Here is a 19,195-nt window from a genome sequence, read left to right on the forward strand (position 1 = left end):
ATACTGTCAAGATAGTAGGTCTGATTTAAGACCTCGGCAAGATTATTGAAAAACGTTTTCATGTTCCGGCCAAAATAGAAATTATCAATGCAAGAACAAAAGTAACAACAACAACAGCAAAAACAACAACGAGAGCTACATTGTCAAAAACAACAACAAAAGCGTCAGCAAAGAACATGAACATGACATGGCAAGATAAGTTGGTATATAATTAAAGAAATAGTATTACCGATATCAGACGGCACAGTCGAGTATATAAGGCTCGCCATTTGGCTGGCAGAAGCACATTCAGTAGCATTCACTTCTCTGATTCTAAGCAAACATGAAAGCCGGTGAGTGCAAAATACGAAATACTTGCATTTGTGCCAACAATTTGGGAATACCAACAACACACTTCTTGATTGTTGATTGATTATCATTCTTTCTCTGATTTTTTACTTGCAGCAATCATTCTTATCAGCCTGGCCATGCTCATCGCAGCCGTTTATGTTACAGCTGAGTGCGATCCCGATGCCGAAGGTATTCCAGACTGCGCAGAGCTCAGCGATGCCGCTGGCACTACATATCGCAACAACTGGGATCCTACTCATTACTTCGAGTGCGACGGCTCAACGGTTGTTCGTGAGGCATGTGGCCTTGGTACAGGATACATTGAATCTTCCAAGACATGCGTCAACTGGACTGTGTGGGAGTGGGAGCCAGTTTGCTAGAGAATACAACTGAACGTCACATGAATAAAGATTTTTAATGATTATTACCAAAACAAATGTGTTAAATTTCATTGTTAAGCTAGGCAAGAAAATTACAGTTCCTTAAGAATATATGTTAGTGCTCCATAAATGCTATGTCTATATAAATGATGACAACGACAATTAACTATGCTCGGATATCAGATATTCCTACTACAGGAAATAATTTAAACACAAAATATTAATTTGTTAAACAAATTTTTATTATTATTATTATCACAAATCCTCCGTAAATGTAAATATTTTTGCTTAATGAACATCCAAATAAAAGCCAAAAAAAAAAATAAAGCAAAACAGTGCGATATTATTCTTAAAATATACCAAATTAATATACCGCAAAAATACTTTTAAGAAAATATGCCAAAGGCTACATTTGGTATATTTATTTTGTATTATTTTCAAATATACCATAGAATGCGAAATATACCGGATTGTCACCCACAGCAACTAAGACCCATACTAAGAGACATTATTGCCCATACAAATGTATTTCACAAATAACTTCTACAGTTTTTATCTGATCTCAGGAATCTAAAATACTATTGTTATTATTAAATCGTGGTTATTATTATATCGTAAAATCGTTACTCTAGTTTTGAAATGATGCTAGTTTTTCGATTTTTGTTAATTTGCGGGTGCAGAAATATGCGTGACAAAATTTTGAAACAAACTTGATCTGCGTCCAAATTTAACAAATGCTATCGAAAAAAATTATAGCATTATCTCTTATAGTCACTAAGATCTACATAGGTTTTCATACGGACAGACGGACATGACGGACGTCTCGGCTGTTGACGCTGATCAAGAATATACAAACTTTATAGGGTCGAAGATGCCTTCTTCCACCTGTTACATACATTTCCTGTCAGCACAAAGTTATAATACCCTTCTACCCTATGTTTAGCGGATATAGCAACAACTTAAATAATACATAGTTGATAAATATTTTATTTTGATTCTTAAGCTTTACCAAATTAACATACCAACAAAAAACTACAATATATCCATCGCTATATTTGGTACAACGAAATATTATTATATTTATAATATGCGATATGCAGTTGCTGTTCCTTATCACATACAAGTTAGTATTAGCTAAGCTTAAACTAATTTTTCTTGATAACAAATATTTTAAAAAGTTGAATTCATATAATACATATAAAAACCAATAAAATTTTAAGAAATTAAGAAATTTATATTTTTTACCTCATGAATAGTAAATTAAATTTTTGGAAATATTTATTGTGGATCGGTAATTGAGGACCCCAGACTTAAAATTAAAAATATTCAATTCACAAATCTTCTTCAAAGACATAATAAACGTTGGTAATAAAGTTTTTTTTCTTATCAAATATCCATGTAATGTTTAATAAATAATCACCAGTTGGAATTATCAGACCTAATAAGTCAGCTCGTAGATAAAATCCTTCTATTATCTGATCACCCTATAAAAACAAAATGGCTTACAAGAATATATTCAAGAACTTATATCTAAAACTTACCACATAAGGGCACGTGTGATTAAGGTTACTGAATTCCTTAAACAGATTATAAATAAGAATCATAGCGGGATTATACATTTTCTTTAAGAATCGGCAGGCGACAATATTGAAGTTATAAAGCCACGGCTTATAACCGTTAGCTCTTTTGAATATTTGCATATTAATGATAATATCGCTACACGGATGCAGAATCGTACCATTGAAATTGAAAATTATTTTATTGCGACTAATTGCATGCAGTCGACATTTATTTATGACTACAAATGACTTGTTGTAGCTTTCACAAACTACATTTGTCATCTTAAATACGACTGCATCCTGTTCAATAAGAAAAGAACGAAAATACAGCGTATACGTTATATATTCATATATGTACTTACATTGAAAATCAGCTTATGGATTACCAAAAACAAAAATATCACATATGAAATGCGTCTTCTTTGCATTCTGCTCTTTTCTAAACTAAACTTTTAAATAATGCAATATGGTATATTAATGTGTAGACTTCAAATTAAACTTATACAGCTAGCAATCTAATTTATATGAATATAGCCAATCAAAAACACATTTAACATTATTAAATTGACTATATAATTTTTGTAATTATATAATTAATAATTTTACTAATTACATTTTCTAAAATATGGAACAATTGTTCATAATGTTAGTATTTATCAAGTAGATGATAATCAAAGCTGCATTTAATGAAAATATCACAACAATGTTTTCATATAAGCAAAATATTAAAAACTAGATTGCAATTTAAGAAGACTTAAGTCTTAGATATTATTGGTAAAATAAAAATTATCAATGCAAGAACAAAAGTAACAACAACAACAGCAAAAGCAACAACGAAACCTACATCAATAAAAACAACAACAAAAGCGTCAGCAAAGAACATGAACATGACATGCAAGATAAGTTAGTATATAATTAAAGAAATAGTATTACCGATATCAGACGGCACAGTCGAGTATATAAGGCTCGCCATTTGGCTGGCAGAAGCACATTCAGTAGCATTCACTTCTCTGATTCTAAGCAAACATGAAAGCCGGTGAGTGCAAAATACGCAATACTCGCATTTGTGCCAACAATTTGGGAATACCAACAACACACTTCTTGATTGTTGATTGATTATCTTATTCTTTCTCTGATTTTTTACTTGCAGCAATCATTCTTATCAGCCTGGCCATGCTCATCGCAGCCGTTTATGTTACAGCTGAGTGCGATCCCGATGCCGAAGGTATTCCAGACTGCGCATCTCTTCTCGGCGATGCTGCTGGCACTCCATATCGCAACAACTGGGATCCTACTCATTACTTCGAGTGCGACGGCTCAACGGTTCTTCGTGAGGCATGTGGCCTTGGTACAGGATACGTTGAATCTTCCAAGACATGCGTCAACTGGACTGTCTGGGAGTGGGAGCCAGTTTGCTAGAGAATACAACTGAACGTCACATGAATAAAGATTTTTAATGATTATTACCAAAACAGAATTGCCATTTCATTGTTAAGCTAGCCAAGAAAGTTACAGTTCTTTAGAATTATATGTTAGTGTGATTAGTTAGATTATATGCTATGTCTATATAAATGATGACAACGACAATAATCAATGCTCGGATATCAGATATTCCTACTATAAGAAATAATTTATACACAAAATATTAATTTGTTAAACAAATTTTTATTATTATCTGCAAATTTGTGAAGAGTCTACAAAAAATTAAAGAGCGGATTAAATTCATAAACATTCCGTAAAATTAAATGTTTTGACTTACCGAACATCCAAATAAAAACCAACAAATAATTGCCACTTGGCAGTGACAGACCTAACATGAAAGAATGCTACAGTCGAGACTGTGAGATACCCGCTACCCATTTTGAATAAAAACAATAAATTCTCAAAATATACCGAAAAATACTGCAAAATACTAAAAATATGCCAAACTGTATATTTTGTACATCGATATAGTACCACAATCAAAATATTCCACAGACGGCACAATACACCAGCTTTTAGCCAAAGTAACTAAGACCCCTAGTAAGTAGGCGTTTTTGCCCGTACAAAAGTATTTCTTTAAGAACTTCAATTTTTATCTGATCACAACCAATTTTTCAATAATTTTAATAACTATAGTTTTTATTGTATTCACCAAAACTCGCGACTCTAGCTTTAAAATTACGCTTGGTATTCGATTTTTGTTGATTTGCGGGGGCAGAAGGGGGCGTGGCAAAAATTTGAAACAAACTTGATCTGCGTGCAAACATAACTATTGGTGTCGAAAAAAAATTAAAGCTCTATCTCTTATAGTCTCTGAGATCTAGTGTTTCATATGGACAGACGGGCAGACAGACAGACAGACGGACAGACGGACATGGCTAGATCGACTCGACTGTTGTTGCTGATCAAGAATATATAGACTTTATAGGTCCGGAGATGCATACATTTCCTGTCGGCACAGAGTTATCATATAATACCCTATGGGAAGTATAAAAGCCTATGGCTTAGAACAGTTTGTTCTCCTTAATTGTGGTATCTAGCTATGACAAGCCACATTTGTTAACTTGAATGCGACTAATATAATATATTATATATATCCACATACGGCAATGCATTAACTCTAACTTTCATTGCAAATCTACTTGAAAGTTGTCCAATAATAATATAATAATTTTAGTCATGTTCATGTGTATACGTATAAATCTTTTAAATGATCCATTAAAAATATAGTTGGTGCAATAAACAAAACGATTTGAAATCAACCAACCAAAAACTCATGTTTTTAATAAGTATTAAATTTATGAATGTAGAGAAAGATGAAGTACACAAATACCAACTGAATTTTTAAAAATTCTTTTTGAATATATTCAACATCTTTAATATATATATTATATATATATATATATATATATATATATTAAAGATGTTGAATTTTTAAAAATTCAGTTGGTATTTGTGTACTTCATCTTTCTCTACTCTCTTGTATATATATATATATTTATATATATATATAAAATAAGGTAGGAAGTTAATGGGACAGTTTTTCACCTCATATACGGTTGATTACATATGTTATTTTTGACATGTTAATTGTGGAACGGTAATTGAGGATGCTACATCGAGTGGAAAATGTTTTACCCATTGTATTGCACTACAAAAAATAAATGAAATACTAATTTTGTGGATACAATAAGAATAAGAACCAAGGAAATTTCTCTGAATTCAGAAAATTACATAAAGTTTTAATAATTATATGCTTAAAAGGTACCTTCAGATACATTCATATATACTGACATACTGTGAAACTATCTATGTTGGATAAGAAAAACAACATATATTCTATAACAATAAAAATGAAAATTTCAAAATTACAATTCACAAATCTTCTTTGAACGCAAAATAGATATTTGTAATAAATTTTTTTTCTTATTAAATAACCAAGTCATTGCCAATAAATAATCACCAGTCGGTAGTGTCAGACCCAATAACTCAAGACGTAGATAAAATCCTTCTAATATCTGGTCACCCTTCAAGAAAATTTACACAAACTTATAGAATATATAGTAAATAAAACTTACCACATAAGGACACGTGTGATTAACATTAGAGAACTCCTTAAACAGGTTGTAAACCAAAATAGCAACGGGAATATACGATTTCTTGACGAATCGACAAGCATCTACAGTCGTTTTAAAAAGCCATGGTTTATAACCGTTTGCTTTCTTGAAAATTTGACCCTCAATAAAGATATCGTTACACGGATACAGAACCGTTCCATTAAAATTAAAAACTGTCTTATTCCGGCTGATTGCATGCAGTCGACAATGATTTATGACTATCCACGACTTGTTGTAGCTCTCGCAAACTGCATTCGTAAACTTAAATACGACCGCATCCTGTTAAGAAAAATATAATTTTTCACGAACTCTAATATCAAATATTATTAAAGACTCACATTGCAACTCAGATTCAGTGTTATCCAAACCAAGATTCCAAAACTAATGAATTTCTTTCGCATACTGTCGTATTCAAACTGAACTTTTAAAGCATTTAATGCTACATTATAATAAAAAGTTAGTACAAAAAATCTATCGTCTTATCAGTAAAAATCAGTCACTCAAAAACACATTAATAAAATATAATATAAAGTAGAATCTACTTTGAATATATATGAAATGGTGGGTTAAATTCGGTCAACCAAAATATGTGTAAAAAGTCGTATTGTAATAAAGTTTATTTCAAATTTTTACCATGTCCACTTCCGCCCCCCGCAAATCGCGCAAAACAAACCTAATCTTAAAGCTATTACGGATTTTTGGTACATACAATAACAACTACATTATTGTCGATTCCTGAAAGTTTGGTTGCGATCATATAAAAATTGTACTTCATGATATATTTTGAATATACGATTACTATATCAATATACCAAATCTAGCCATTGGAATATTTTAGTATTTTTCAATATACTAATTTGGCATGATTTAAGAATATTATTTGCTTTATTCAAAATGAGTAGCAGGTATTTCACAGTCGAGCACACTCGAGTGTAACTTTTTCACTTGTTTTGTCAACCCTTACGATGTTTTCCTTGAATATTAAAAAGCTATTCAAAATTTTTATTCTAATTAAGAAAAAAATGTAAATTCTATATTCTTTATTAGTTGGAAAATACTGATTTCACAAGTCTTCTGTAAATTCAAAATAAGCATTCGTAATAAATTGTTTTCTCGTGTCAAATAGCCAAGTCAAAGCCAACAAATATTGACCAGTAGGAATTGGATATAACAAGAGCTCAGGTCGTAGATAAAATCCATCAATTATTTGGTGTCCCTTCAAAAACATAAAGTTAGAAAGTATATTCCTAATAGTCAAGGTAATAAAATAAAGCTTACCACATAAGGGCACGTGTGATTAAGGTTACTGAATTCCTTAAACAGATTATAAATAAGAATCGCAGCGGGATTATTATTATTAGGTGGCACTACAACCCATTTCGGGTTTTGGCCGACCTCAGCGTCTCCCTCCAGGCGCCTCTGCTCTTCGCACGCCTCCTCCAATTAGAAACTCCTAGCAGATTAAGGTCCTGCTCTACTTGGTCCTTCCATCGAAGATTTGGTCGTCCCCTTCGTCGTCGCCCGTAGTCGACTCTCGCTTCGAATACCTTCTGAGCTGGAGATTCTTCATCCATACGCACAACGTGGCCGAGCCAGCGCAGACGTTGTATCGTGATGCGCCGGACCACGTCCACGTCGTCGTACAACTCGTACAGCTCGTGGTTCATCCGAGTGCGAAAGTCGTCCCCAATTCGAACGGGACCGAAGATCTTGCGAAGAATTTTCCTCTCGAACACCAAGCGCTGCTGCATCTGTCATTGACACTACCCATGCTTCAGCACCATATAAGAGCACGGGTAGGATGAGTGTCTTGTAGAGTGCTAATTTTGTTCGGCGAGAGAGGTCCCTATTGCACATTTGCCTACTCAGACCAAAGTAGCACCTATTGGCAAGTGTGATTCTTCGCTTGATCTCCAGGCTGACGTCATTTTTTGTGTTAATGGCAGTGCCAAGGTATGTGAACTCCTTGACCACTTCGAACGTATAGTTGTCTGCTACCACCTGGGAGTCTAGACGCCGCGCCTCCCTGCTTGTAGACAGTATATACTTCGTCTTGCCCTCGTTTACCGCCAAACCCACTTTTGCTGACTCTTTTTCGATAGCGGAAAATGCAGCAGTGACATCACGCTTGCTGCGGCCAATGATGTCAATATCATCAGCGTAGGCAAGGAGCTGGACACTTTTATAAAAAATAGTGCCAGCTCGATGCACACCGGCTTTCCGCAAGTCCCCTTCCATCACAAAGTTGAAGAGGTTGCACGACAGGGGGTCGCCTTGTCTGAAACCTCGAACGGTATTGAAAGGTTCGGAGAGGTTCGTTCCTACCTTGACAGAGCTGATGGTGCTGCTCAATGTCATCCTGCAAAGACGTATCAGCTTTGCAGGAATACCGAACTCAGACATGGTGGCATATAGGCGTTCTCGTGTCGGACTATCGAATGCAGCTTTGTAATCGACAAAGAGATGGTGTGTGTCAATTCCATTGTCGAGGGTTTTCTCCAGGATTTGGCGCAATGTGAAGATCTGGTCTATGGTGGATTTGCCAGGTCTGAAGCCGCACTGATAAGGTCCGATCAGTGTGCTGGTATACGGCTTCAGTCGTTCACATATTACGCTCGATAGGACCTTATATGAGATGGCAATCAGGCTAATTCCCCGGTAGTTGGTGCATATCGTCGGGTCGCCTTTCTTCAGCACAGGACAAAGGACGCTGAGATTCCAATCGTTGGGCATGCTTTCTTCTAGCCATATTTCGCAGAAGAGCTGATGCATGCACCTTACCAGCTCTTCGCCGCCGGCCTTAAACAACTCTGCAGGCAGTCCATCAGCACCGGCTGCTTTGTTGTTTTTGAGTCGCATAATAGCAACTCGGACCTCGTCATGGCTAGGTAGTGGTATATCCACATTGTCGTCGATTGGTGGTATCGGGCGTCTTCCTCCAATGGCGGGATTGGTGCCGTCATCGCCTGCTAGCAGCTTGGAGAAATGCGCCCTCCATAACCTCAGCGTGCACTGCGTATCTGTAACCAGATTCCCGTTTTCATCTCGACAGTTAGATGCTCCGGTCTTGAAACCATGTGTCAGACGGTTGACTTGTTGGTAAAATTTTCGAGCATCATTTCTGTCCTGCAACACCTCGAGTTCCTCGCACTCTCGCTTTTCTTTCTCCCGTTTTTTCCGTCTAAAAAGGCGCCTCTCTTCCTTCCTTTTCTCCCTGTAACGTTCACACGTAGCTCGCGTTGCGCCAGACTGCAGCGTTCTTCTGTAGGCGGCGTTTTTTGCCGCAGCTGCGACGCGACACTCCTCGTCATACCATTGGTTCCGTGTGGGTGGGCGCTTGAACCCAATGGCTGTTTCAGCGGCAGCTCGCATGGAGTGGGATATGTGCGCCCAGAGTCCGCCGGCGTCAACAGGAAGAGGGGTTGGTTGGTGGAGCAGTTCCGAGAGGTGAGTGGAGTAGGCTTTTGCTGTCCGTTGTGATCGCAGCCTAGTGACGTCAAGCTTTCTTTGCGTGATGGGGCGTACGTTTTTCGCTCGGCATAGCCGCATGCGTACCTTGGCTGCGACAAGATAGTGGTCCGAGTCTATGTTGACTCCACGAAACGTACGCACGTCCATCACGCTTGAGGCATGCCTTCCGTCTATCACAACATGATCAATCTGGTTGCGCGTTTTTTGATCAGGGGACAGCCATGTGGCCTTGTGGATGTCGAGGTGCTGAAATCTGGTGCTACTCACTACCATGTTTCGCGCCGCGGCGAAGTCAATCAGCCTGAAACCGTTGTTCGAGGTGGTCTCGTGAAGGCTGAATTGACCGACGGTGCGGTCAAAGATGCGTTCGCGCCCAACCTTTGCGTTGAAGTCTCCGAGGATGATCTTCACGTCGTGGTTTGGGCAGCGGTCGTATGTGTCCTCGAGTCTCGCGTAGAATGCATCCTTAGCAGCATCGTCCTTCTCCTCCGTCGGGGCGTGCGCGCAAATTATGCTAAGATTGAAAAATCTAGCTTTGACGCGGATTGTAGCCAGCCGTTCACTCACTGGGGTGAAATTGGAGACGTGGTGGCGAAGTCTCCGGCTTACTACAAATCCGCATCCAAATTCGCGCCTCTCCGCATGGCAGCTGTAGTAAATATCGCAGTTTGCTCGCTTGGAGCAACCTTGTCCTGTCCATCTTGTTTCCTGGATGGCGGTAATGTCAGCCTTCAATTTCTCGAGGGCATCCGCCAGTTGGATAGAGGCACCTTCCCAATTAAGGGTTCGGACATTCCAGGTGCATATCCTTAAATCGTAGTCCTTTTTCATTTTGCGGTGGTCGTCAACATAAGGGTGGATCCTTTCCGAGGCTTTCGCTTTGGTTTTCCTTGGGCTTCTTTTTTCCGAGGCGGGTTCCAAACCCTGCGCTCAACCATTTACCGTCCGGATGACTCGCTGCACACATTAGCTCGCTATCTAGCGGATGCTAGGATAGCTACCCAGGAGGTGCCACGAGGAGGCTGTGTGTCAACTTGCAATCATTCGTAGACAGAGATCGCACTGGCGGCCACCAAGTTGACCGCAATCAGAAACTTTACTCTGTACGAATGAAAGCCATCCCATCCTAGCGGGATTATACATTTTCTTTATGAATCGGCAGGCGATTCTGCATTCTGCCTTTTTCTGAACTGAACTTTCAAATAATGCAATATGGTATATTAATGTGTAGGCTTCAAATTAAACGTATACAGCTAGCAATCTAATTCATATGAATATAGCCAATCAAAAACACATTTAACATTATTAAATTGACTATATAATTTTTGTAATTATATAATTAATAATTTTACTAATTACATTTTCTAAAATATAGAACAATTGTTCATAATGTTAGTATTTATCAAGTAGATGATAATCAAAGCTGCAATTAATGAAAATATCACAACAATGTTTTCATATAAGCAAAATATTGAAAACTAGATTGCAATTTAAGTTGATTCTATTGCTCATATTAATTCGTGAAGACTTAAATCTTAGATATTAATGGTAAAATAGAAATTATCAATACAAGAACAAAAGTAACAACAACAACAGCAAAAACAACAACGAGAGCTACATTGTCAAAAACAACAACAAAAGCGTCAGCAAAGAACATGAACATGACATGGCAAGATAAGTTAGTATATAATTAAAGAAATAGTATTACCGATATCAGACGGCACTGTCGAGTATATAAGGCTCGCCATTTGGCTGGCAGAAGCACATTCAGTAGCATTCACTTCTCTGATTCTAAGCAAACATGAAAGCCGGTGAGTGCAAAATACGCAATACTCGCATTTGTGCCAACAATTTGGGAATACCAACAACACTCTTCTTGATTGTTGATTGATTATCATTCTTTCTCTGATTTTTTACTTGCAGCAATCATTCTTATCAGCCTGGCCATGCTCATCGCAGCCGTTTATGTTACAGCTGAGTGCGATCCCGATGCCGAAGGTATTCCAGACTGCGCATCTCTTCTCGGCGATGCTGCTGGCACTCCATATCGCAACAACTGGGATCCTACTCATTACTTCGAGTGCGACGGCTCAACGGTTCTTCGTGAGGCATGTGGCCTTGGTACAGGATACGTTGAATCTTCCAAGGCATGTGTCAACTGGACTGTCTGGGAGTGGGAGCCAGTTTGCTAGAGAATACAACTGAACGTCACATGAATAAAGATTTTTAATGATTATTACCAAAACAGAAGTGCCATTTCATTGTTAAGCTAGTCAAGGAAGTTATAGTTTTTTAAGAATATGTTAGTGCTACATAAATGCTGTCTATATAAATAATGATAACGGCAATTAACTATGCTCGGATATCAGATATTCCTACTACAGGAAATAATTTAAACACAAAATATTAATTTGTTAAACAAATTTTTATTACTGTCTACAAATTTGTGAAGAGTCAAAAAAAAAATTGAAGAGCGGATGGAATTTATAAACATTCCGTAAAATTTTTTACTTACTCCAAATAAAAACCATCAAATAATCACCACTTGGCAGTAACAGACCTAACAAATAAGAAAGCTACAGTCGAGTGTCCTCGACTGTGAGATACCCGCTACCCATTTTTAATAAAAACAAAAAACCGGGGTATTCTTCTCAAAATATACCGAAAAATACTGCAAAAATACTAAAAATATGCCAAACTGTATATTTTGTACATCGATATTGTACCACAATCAAAGTAATCCACAGACGGCACAATACACCAGCTTCTCAGACAAAGTAACTAAGACCCTTGGTAAGTAGACTTTTTGCCCAGACAAAAGTATTTTTTTAATAACTTCAATTTTGATCTGATCACAACCAAATTTTCAGGAATCACAATAATAGTTGTTATTGTATATACCAAAATTCGCGACTCTAGCTTTAAAATTTCTCTCACCCTATGGGTAGAGGGTATAAAAACCTAAAGCTTCGAACAGTTTGTTCTCCTAAATTATGATATCTAGCTCTGAAAAGCCGAATTTGTTTACTTGAATACGACTGACTCATCTAACATTTATATATACAATATATAATATATATCCACATACTGCGATGTACTATCTCAAACTCCCATTGCAAATCTGCTTGTATGTTATCCAATAACAATAAAATAATTGTATTCATGTTCATGTTAAAAATTGTCCATTACAAATATAGTTGGTGCAATAAACAAAACGATTTGAAATCAACCAACCAATAACTCATGTTTTTAATAAGTATTAAATTTATAAATGTAGATAGAGATGATGCACGCAAATACCAACTTAAAACCTTTAACACCCTTATTAACCAATAACTGAAGAGAGTTAAGTCATAAATTCATATAAGATAAGGTAGGAAAATAATGGCATAGGTTTTTACCTCATGTATGGTTGATTACATATTTTTAACATGTTAATTATGGAACGAGAATTGAGGATTCTAGATCGAGTGGAAAATATTTTACTACAAAAAATAGATGAAGTAATAATTTTGAACTTATTGGTCATATTTTGCTATAAGAATAAAGAAAGTTTATCTGAATTAAAAAAATTACATAAAGTTTTAATATTTACATACGAGTATATGCTTAAAAGGTATCTTCAGATATATACATACTACATATATTACTGTGGGCAAAAAGAAAGCTGAATTTTCAATTTTTCCTTGAGTTGCCAGGACTGTTGATGACATCTTGGCCAAATTTCATGTGATTGTCATTATCAGTAATATATTTACGCTTGTGTTTTCCAAACGACCAAGAGTGAATTTTTTTATTTTTACAATGTCTGATTTAATTGAGTGCCATTAAATTTTGTTTGCGGAATGAAATTTCGGCTGCGGAATTGTTGAGGATGTTGCGGAAGGCCTTTGGCGATTCTACCATGTCACAAAAAAATGTTTATAAGTGGTACAAAGACTTCAAAGAGGGTCGAGAACGTGTTGATGACTTGGAGCGCTCCGGACGACAATCGACGTCAACAGATGACCAACATGTCAATGAAGTGGAGTCGGTTGACTATTAGAGACCTTACTGATATGATCGAAATATATAGAAGGATCTGTGAAAACCATTTTGAAAGACCATTTGGGCCTACGAAAAGTCAAATCTCGTTTGGTACCAAAAACGACCAATTTCTGTACACGTTCTTCTTGACCATTTCGCCAAAAATTCGACTCATATCGTTTTTACAACCACCGTATTCGCCTGATTTGGCTCCATGTGACTTCTGGCATTTCCCAAAACTGAAGAGACCACTAGATTGAGGAGATAAAAGCTGAATCGAAGAAAGGGCTGATTGCATGTTTCAAGGATTGGAAAAAACGTTGTCATAAGTGTATTTTATCGGAAGGGGATTACTTTAAAGGGAATGAAATTGATTTAGAAGAATAAATACAAGTTTTTCATTTTACAAGCAAATTCACCTTACTTTTTGCCCACAGCAGTATACTGACATACTGTGAACTTAACTAAGTTGGATAAGAAAAACAACATATATTCTATAAAAATAAAAATGAAAATTTCAAAATTACAATTCACAAATCTTCTTTAAACGCAAAATAAATATTTGTAATTAATGTTTTTTTCTTATTAAATAACCAAGTCATTGCCAATAAATAATCACCTGTTGGCATTGTCAGGCCCAATAACTCAGGACGTAGATAAAATCCTTCTACTACCTGGTCACCCTTCAAGAATAGAACAATTTACAAGAAAATATACACAAACTTATAGAATATATATAAAACTTACCACATAAGGACACGTGTGATTAATATTAGAGAACTCCTTAAACAGGTTGTAAACCAAAATAGCAACGGGAATATACGATTTCTTGACGAATCGACAAGCATCTACAGTCGTTTTAAAAAGCCATGGTTTATAACCGTTTGCTTTCTTGAAAATTTGAGCCTCAATAAAGATATCGTTACACGGATACAGAACCGTTCCATTAAAATTAAAAACTGTCTTATTCCGGCTGATTGCATGCAGTCGACAATTATTTATGACTATCCACGACTTGTTGTAGCTCTCGCAAACTGCATTCGTAAACTTAAATACGACCGCATCCTGTTAAGAAAAATATAATTTTTCACGAACTCTAATATCCAATATTATTAAAGACTCACATTGCAACTCAAATTGAGAGTTATCCAAACCAAGATTCCAGAAATAATGAATTTTGTTCGCATACTGTCGTATTCAAACTGAACTTTTAAAACATTTAATGCTACATTATATTGAAAAGTTACTACAAATAATCTATTATTCGTCTTATCAGTAAAAATCAGTCACTCAAAAACACATTAAACATTATAGTATAATAAAATATAATATAAAGTAGAATCTAATTTGAATATATATGGGAAATGGTTGATTGAAATCAGTCAACCATAAAGAGTCGCATAGCCATAGCGAGCACACTCGACTGTTGATTTCTTAATTGTTTTGAATAATGTAAAATTTTATGAACTTTAAAGATGTTTTCCACGACAGTCAAAAAAAAGATTATCCAACATTTTTATTCTAAAAAAATGTATGTATGCTTTTTTAATTCAAAAAATCCGAATTTCACAAATCTTCTGTAAATTCAAAATAAACATTCGTTGCAAATTGTTTTCTCGTGTCAAATAGCCAAGTCAAAGCCAACAAATATTGACCAGTAGGAATTGGATTTAACAAGAGCTCAGGTCGTAGATAAAATCCATCAATTATTTGGTGTCCCTTCAAAAACATAAAGTTAGAAAGTATATTCCTTATAGTCAAGGTAATAAAATAAAGCTTACCACATATGGGCACGTGTGATTAAAGTTGGTAAACTCCTTAAATAGATTAAAAACGATTATTGCAATTGGATTATATGATTTCTTTGCAAATCGACAGGCATCTATGGTAGCCTTGAAAAGCCATGGCTTATAGCCGTTGGCTCTTTTGAATACTTGACCTTCAACAATAATATTTTTGCATGGATGTAGAATCGTTCCATTAAAATTGAAAGTATTTTTAGTTCGACTAATTGCACGTAATCGACAGTTGTTGATGACCATCCATGATTTGTTATAGCTCTCGCAAACCGCATTTGTAAACTTAAAAAGAACTGCCTCCTATATAAAAGTATTCCATTTAAATTGTGATCATTTTTCTAGAATTTATATTCCACTTACATTGCTACTCAGATTTTAAGTTATGACAATAAGGAATATACCAAAGTTGATCAATTTTATTTGCATGTTTACGCTATTGAACTGAATATTCACTGTCATTCACTATGGATTTGTATTTCAATCTATTGTAATCTATTATTCGCTTCAATCATCAAAGTAATTTGAAGCACTTCAACTCTAAACAGTTTAATTGTTTTAAACTATTTCTCCATGTAAAACAAAACAACATTCGAATTATAATAATCATAATTACATTCGTAATCTATTATTCGCTTCAATCATCAAAGTAATTTGAAGCACTTCAACTCTAAACAGTTTAATTGTTTAAAACTATTTCTCCATATAAAATAAAACAACATTCGAATTATAATAATCATAGTTACCTTCGTAATCGCAAAGTTGTTATCAATACAAAACAGTTTTGCAACTATATGTTTTTAATTATAATTGTCGAATGTACATATAAAAGGCATTTATGGAAATAACAACTAGGAACTAAAATATACTACGTTGTTATCTTTAGTTATTAAACCGACAACTTCATTTCTGTTTATTAATTTTGAGCCTTTTTTAAGGGTAAAACTAACATAAAAATCATTTACAATTATTCCCCTTATTCAAAATAAATTATCTTATAACCCATATTCATAGTTTTCTTACAGTCACAAATTCATAATAGACGTATATTTAATTGCTCTGCTATAATTTTACCACGCATACATACAATTTAAAGTATTTCTTAATAAATAAATTCACAAATCTTCTCTAAATTCAAAATATATATTCGTACTGAATGTTTTTTTCTTATCAAATAACCAAGTCATAGCAAACAAATAATCACCAGAAGGTAATGGAAGCTTAAGTAGTTCGGGTCGTAAATAAAATCCTTCGATTATTTGATGTCCCTTTAAAAATATGTGCAAAAAATATATTCAAAGATAAGCCAATTAATTAAATTACGATCTTACCACATAAGGACACGTGTGATTAATGTTAGTGTACTCCTTGAATAGATTATATATGAGACTAGCAAAAGGATTATATGATTTCTTGATGAATCGACAACCATCCACAAATGCCTTAATAACCCATGGCTTATAGCCGTTTGCCCTTTTGAACACTTGGCCATCAATAAAAATATTGTTACACGGATACAGAACCGTTCCATTAAAATTAAAAACTGTCTTATTCCGGCTGATTGCATGCAGTCGACAATTATTTATGACTATCCACGACTTGTTGTAGCTCTCGCAAACTGCATTCGTAAACTTAAATATGACTGCATCCTGTTCAACAATGAAAAAAATCAATCGTATTCATTATGAAATTATAGACTTACATTGAAAATCAGCTTATGACTTATACACAACAAGAAAAATATATATAGAGTACGTCTTCTTCGCATTCTGTTTTTTTCTGAACTAAACCTTCAAATGCATTGGTATAGTAATATGTAGGCATCAAATGAAACTTAAATAGCAATCTAAAACTTATTTAACATTATTAAATGTATTATATAATTTTAATAATTTGAAAACAAATAGTCAAAAATAGTCACCAATTGGAAAGATATACCATACCTATTATATAGATAAAAATATAGATATACAAATTTTAAATATTGATATTTAAATATAGATATACATATGTACATAAGTATTCTAAGCGATTTAATTAAATAGAATAATTGCCACATATGTAGGTACTCATGTGAATCACGATAGTATCAAAAAAAAAAAAAAATCGCTGAATAATCAAAGGTGCAATTTATGAAAATAGAGCATTCATAAGCCCAAAATATATTAAGCTAACATAGGTTGATATTAAGGATAAACTCAGTTCAGTTTTTGACTTGTTAAGACTGGTTTGGGCTAATATTTATACATTTTTCTGGGTCATTTCTTATGATTTAGAACACGAGTAGTTATTTCTTTTGTAATCTGTATTGCTGCATTCATAAAGTACAACTATTGACCAAGTAACAACAAACAAAGAAATGTTATTCATGAATTTAGAAAAAGTATTTATACACAATTATAAATAATTATATTTATGTGATTCATTGAAAAAATGCATATTTTTCTCATTACAAATACATATTATCTGAATTAGAAATATTCGCCATTGATTGAAGTTTGTCACCAGTCACCAGTCGATAACGACAAGCCTTATTTAACATTATAAACTTAGCATATAGGGGACTTTTGATTGAACTGTGCAAAGGCAATATACAACATATATTATAATTCTTCTCAAAAACTCGACTGCAGACATTATATAATATTAATAAAACATTTAAATCAAACTGTTAGCTTCTGACAAAAAGACATGCTCTTGAAATCAAATTTAAATTTATTTCCGTTTTAGATAGAAATTACAAAAATATCGAAATTATTAAATTGTGATAATTCAATCTTCTACAATGTCAAAAAATAAATTATTTAACTAATGTCATTTGCTTTAATTTATTTTTGAAAATTTTAGATATGTAATATGGTTATTTTATTATGACATAACTACGCTATTACAAATCTTCTGTGAATTGAAAATACACATTTGTCAAAAATTGAGGTTTGTTATAAAATAGCCAAGTCATTTCCAATAAATAATCACCAGTTGGCAAAGGCAGGCCTTGTAACAGCTCAGGACGTGGATAAAAGCCATCAATTATTTGATCACCCTTTAAACAATAAATGTTACAGTTTTATAAAACGTGAAGAACTTTGAACGATGAAAACTTACCACATAGGGACACGTGTGATTGAAATTAGAAAATTCACTATACAAATTGAACATGATAATAGCAACCGGATTATATGACTTCTTGAGAAATCGACAACAATCCAGACTGAATTTATAAAGCCACGGTTTGAAACCACTTGCTCTCTTGAGGATTTGCGCCTCAAGGAAAATGTTCTTAGTCTGCTGTAAGAAGGATGCATTAAAATAGAAGGCAGCCTTATTGCGGGCAATCGCACGTAACCGGCATTTATTTATGGAAACCCATGACTGGTTATGACTTTTGCAAACTGCATTTGTTAACTTGAAAATAACTGCTTCCTGTTACAAAATAAAATATATGAACGTAGTATAATTGCTATGATTCCAACTTACATTGTATCTCAACTGGATAGTCATCCAAATGATTAGAATTCCGAACACGATGAGTCCTCTTCGCATGATTCAATTGAACTTTTTAGTCATTTTACATTATCTATTTTTTCAAGACACGATTCAATAAGCAACATAATTATCTGAAAATTAGCCAACTAGATTATACATGGTGCTAACATTATTCTAACATTATTCTATATAATATAACTATAATTACGGCTTATTGCGTTAAATATTGATCATTATAATAAAAAAAAAAAACATACAATTCAGAAAATACCGGAAAGCAATTAAAAGATGGATATCAACATTGAAGTATGTCCGACTTTCAGTTATGAGACCTATCTCGTTCAGTTTATGCTTTGTATGTTTTAGAACTGACTCTTCTAATCATTAATTATTAATAAGCTAGGTTTAAATAAATTCTAAATATTTAAACATGTTAATATCGCGTGCTTTAATTATTATCTTCGTTCTATTGCTATATTAAAGTCCGTCTCTTATAAAATTTTTTTATCGTTATGATTTTCACTGTGATTTATTTAACTTTGTTAAAA

The 19,195-nt window shown here is 34.4% G+C and overlaps 1 protein-coding gene across 1 annotated transcript; it reads left to right on the plus strand.

The window, feature by feature from the left end:
• Positions 1-241: 241 nt before the first annotated feature.
• LOC117564763 (uncharacterized) lies at positions 242-767 on the plus strand. The gene is made up of 2 exons (XM_034243661.2): positions 242-332; positions 445-767. The coding sequence occupies exons 1-2, from the start codon at positions 323-325 to the stop codon at positions 708-710; spliced, it is 276 nt and encodes a 91-aa protein (XP_034099552.2). The 5' UTR covers positions 242-322; the 3' UTR covers positions 711-767.
• The last annotated feature ends 18,428 nt before the right edge of the window (positions 768-19,195 follow it).

The sequence above is a fragment of the Drosophila albomicans genome, chromosome 2L (assembly GCF_009650485.2).
Source record: "Drosophila albomicans strain 15112-1751.03 chromosome 2L, ASM965048v2, whole genome shotgun sequence".
Taxonomy (NCBI): Eukaryota; Metazoa; Arthropoda; class Insecta; order Diptera; family Drosophilidae; genus Drosophila; species Drosophila albomicans.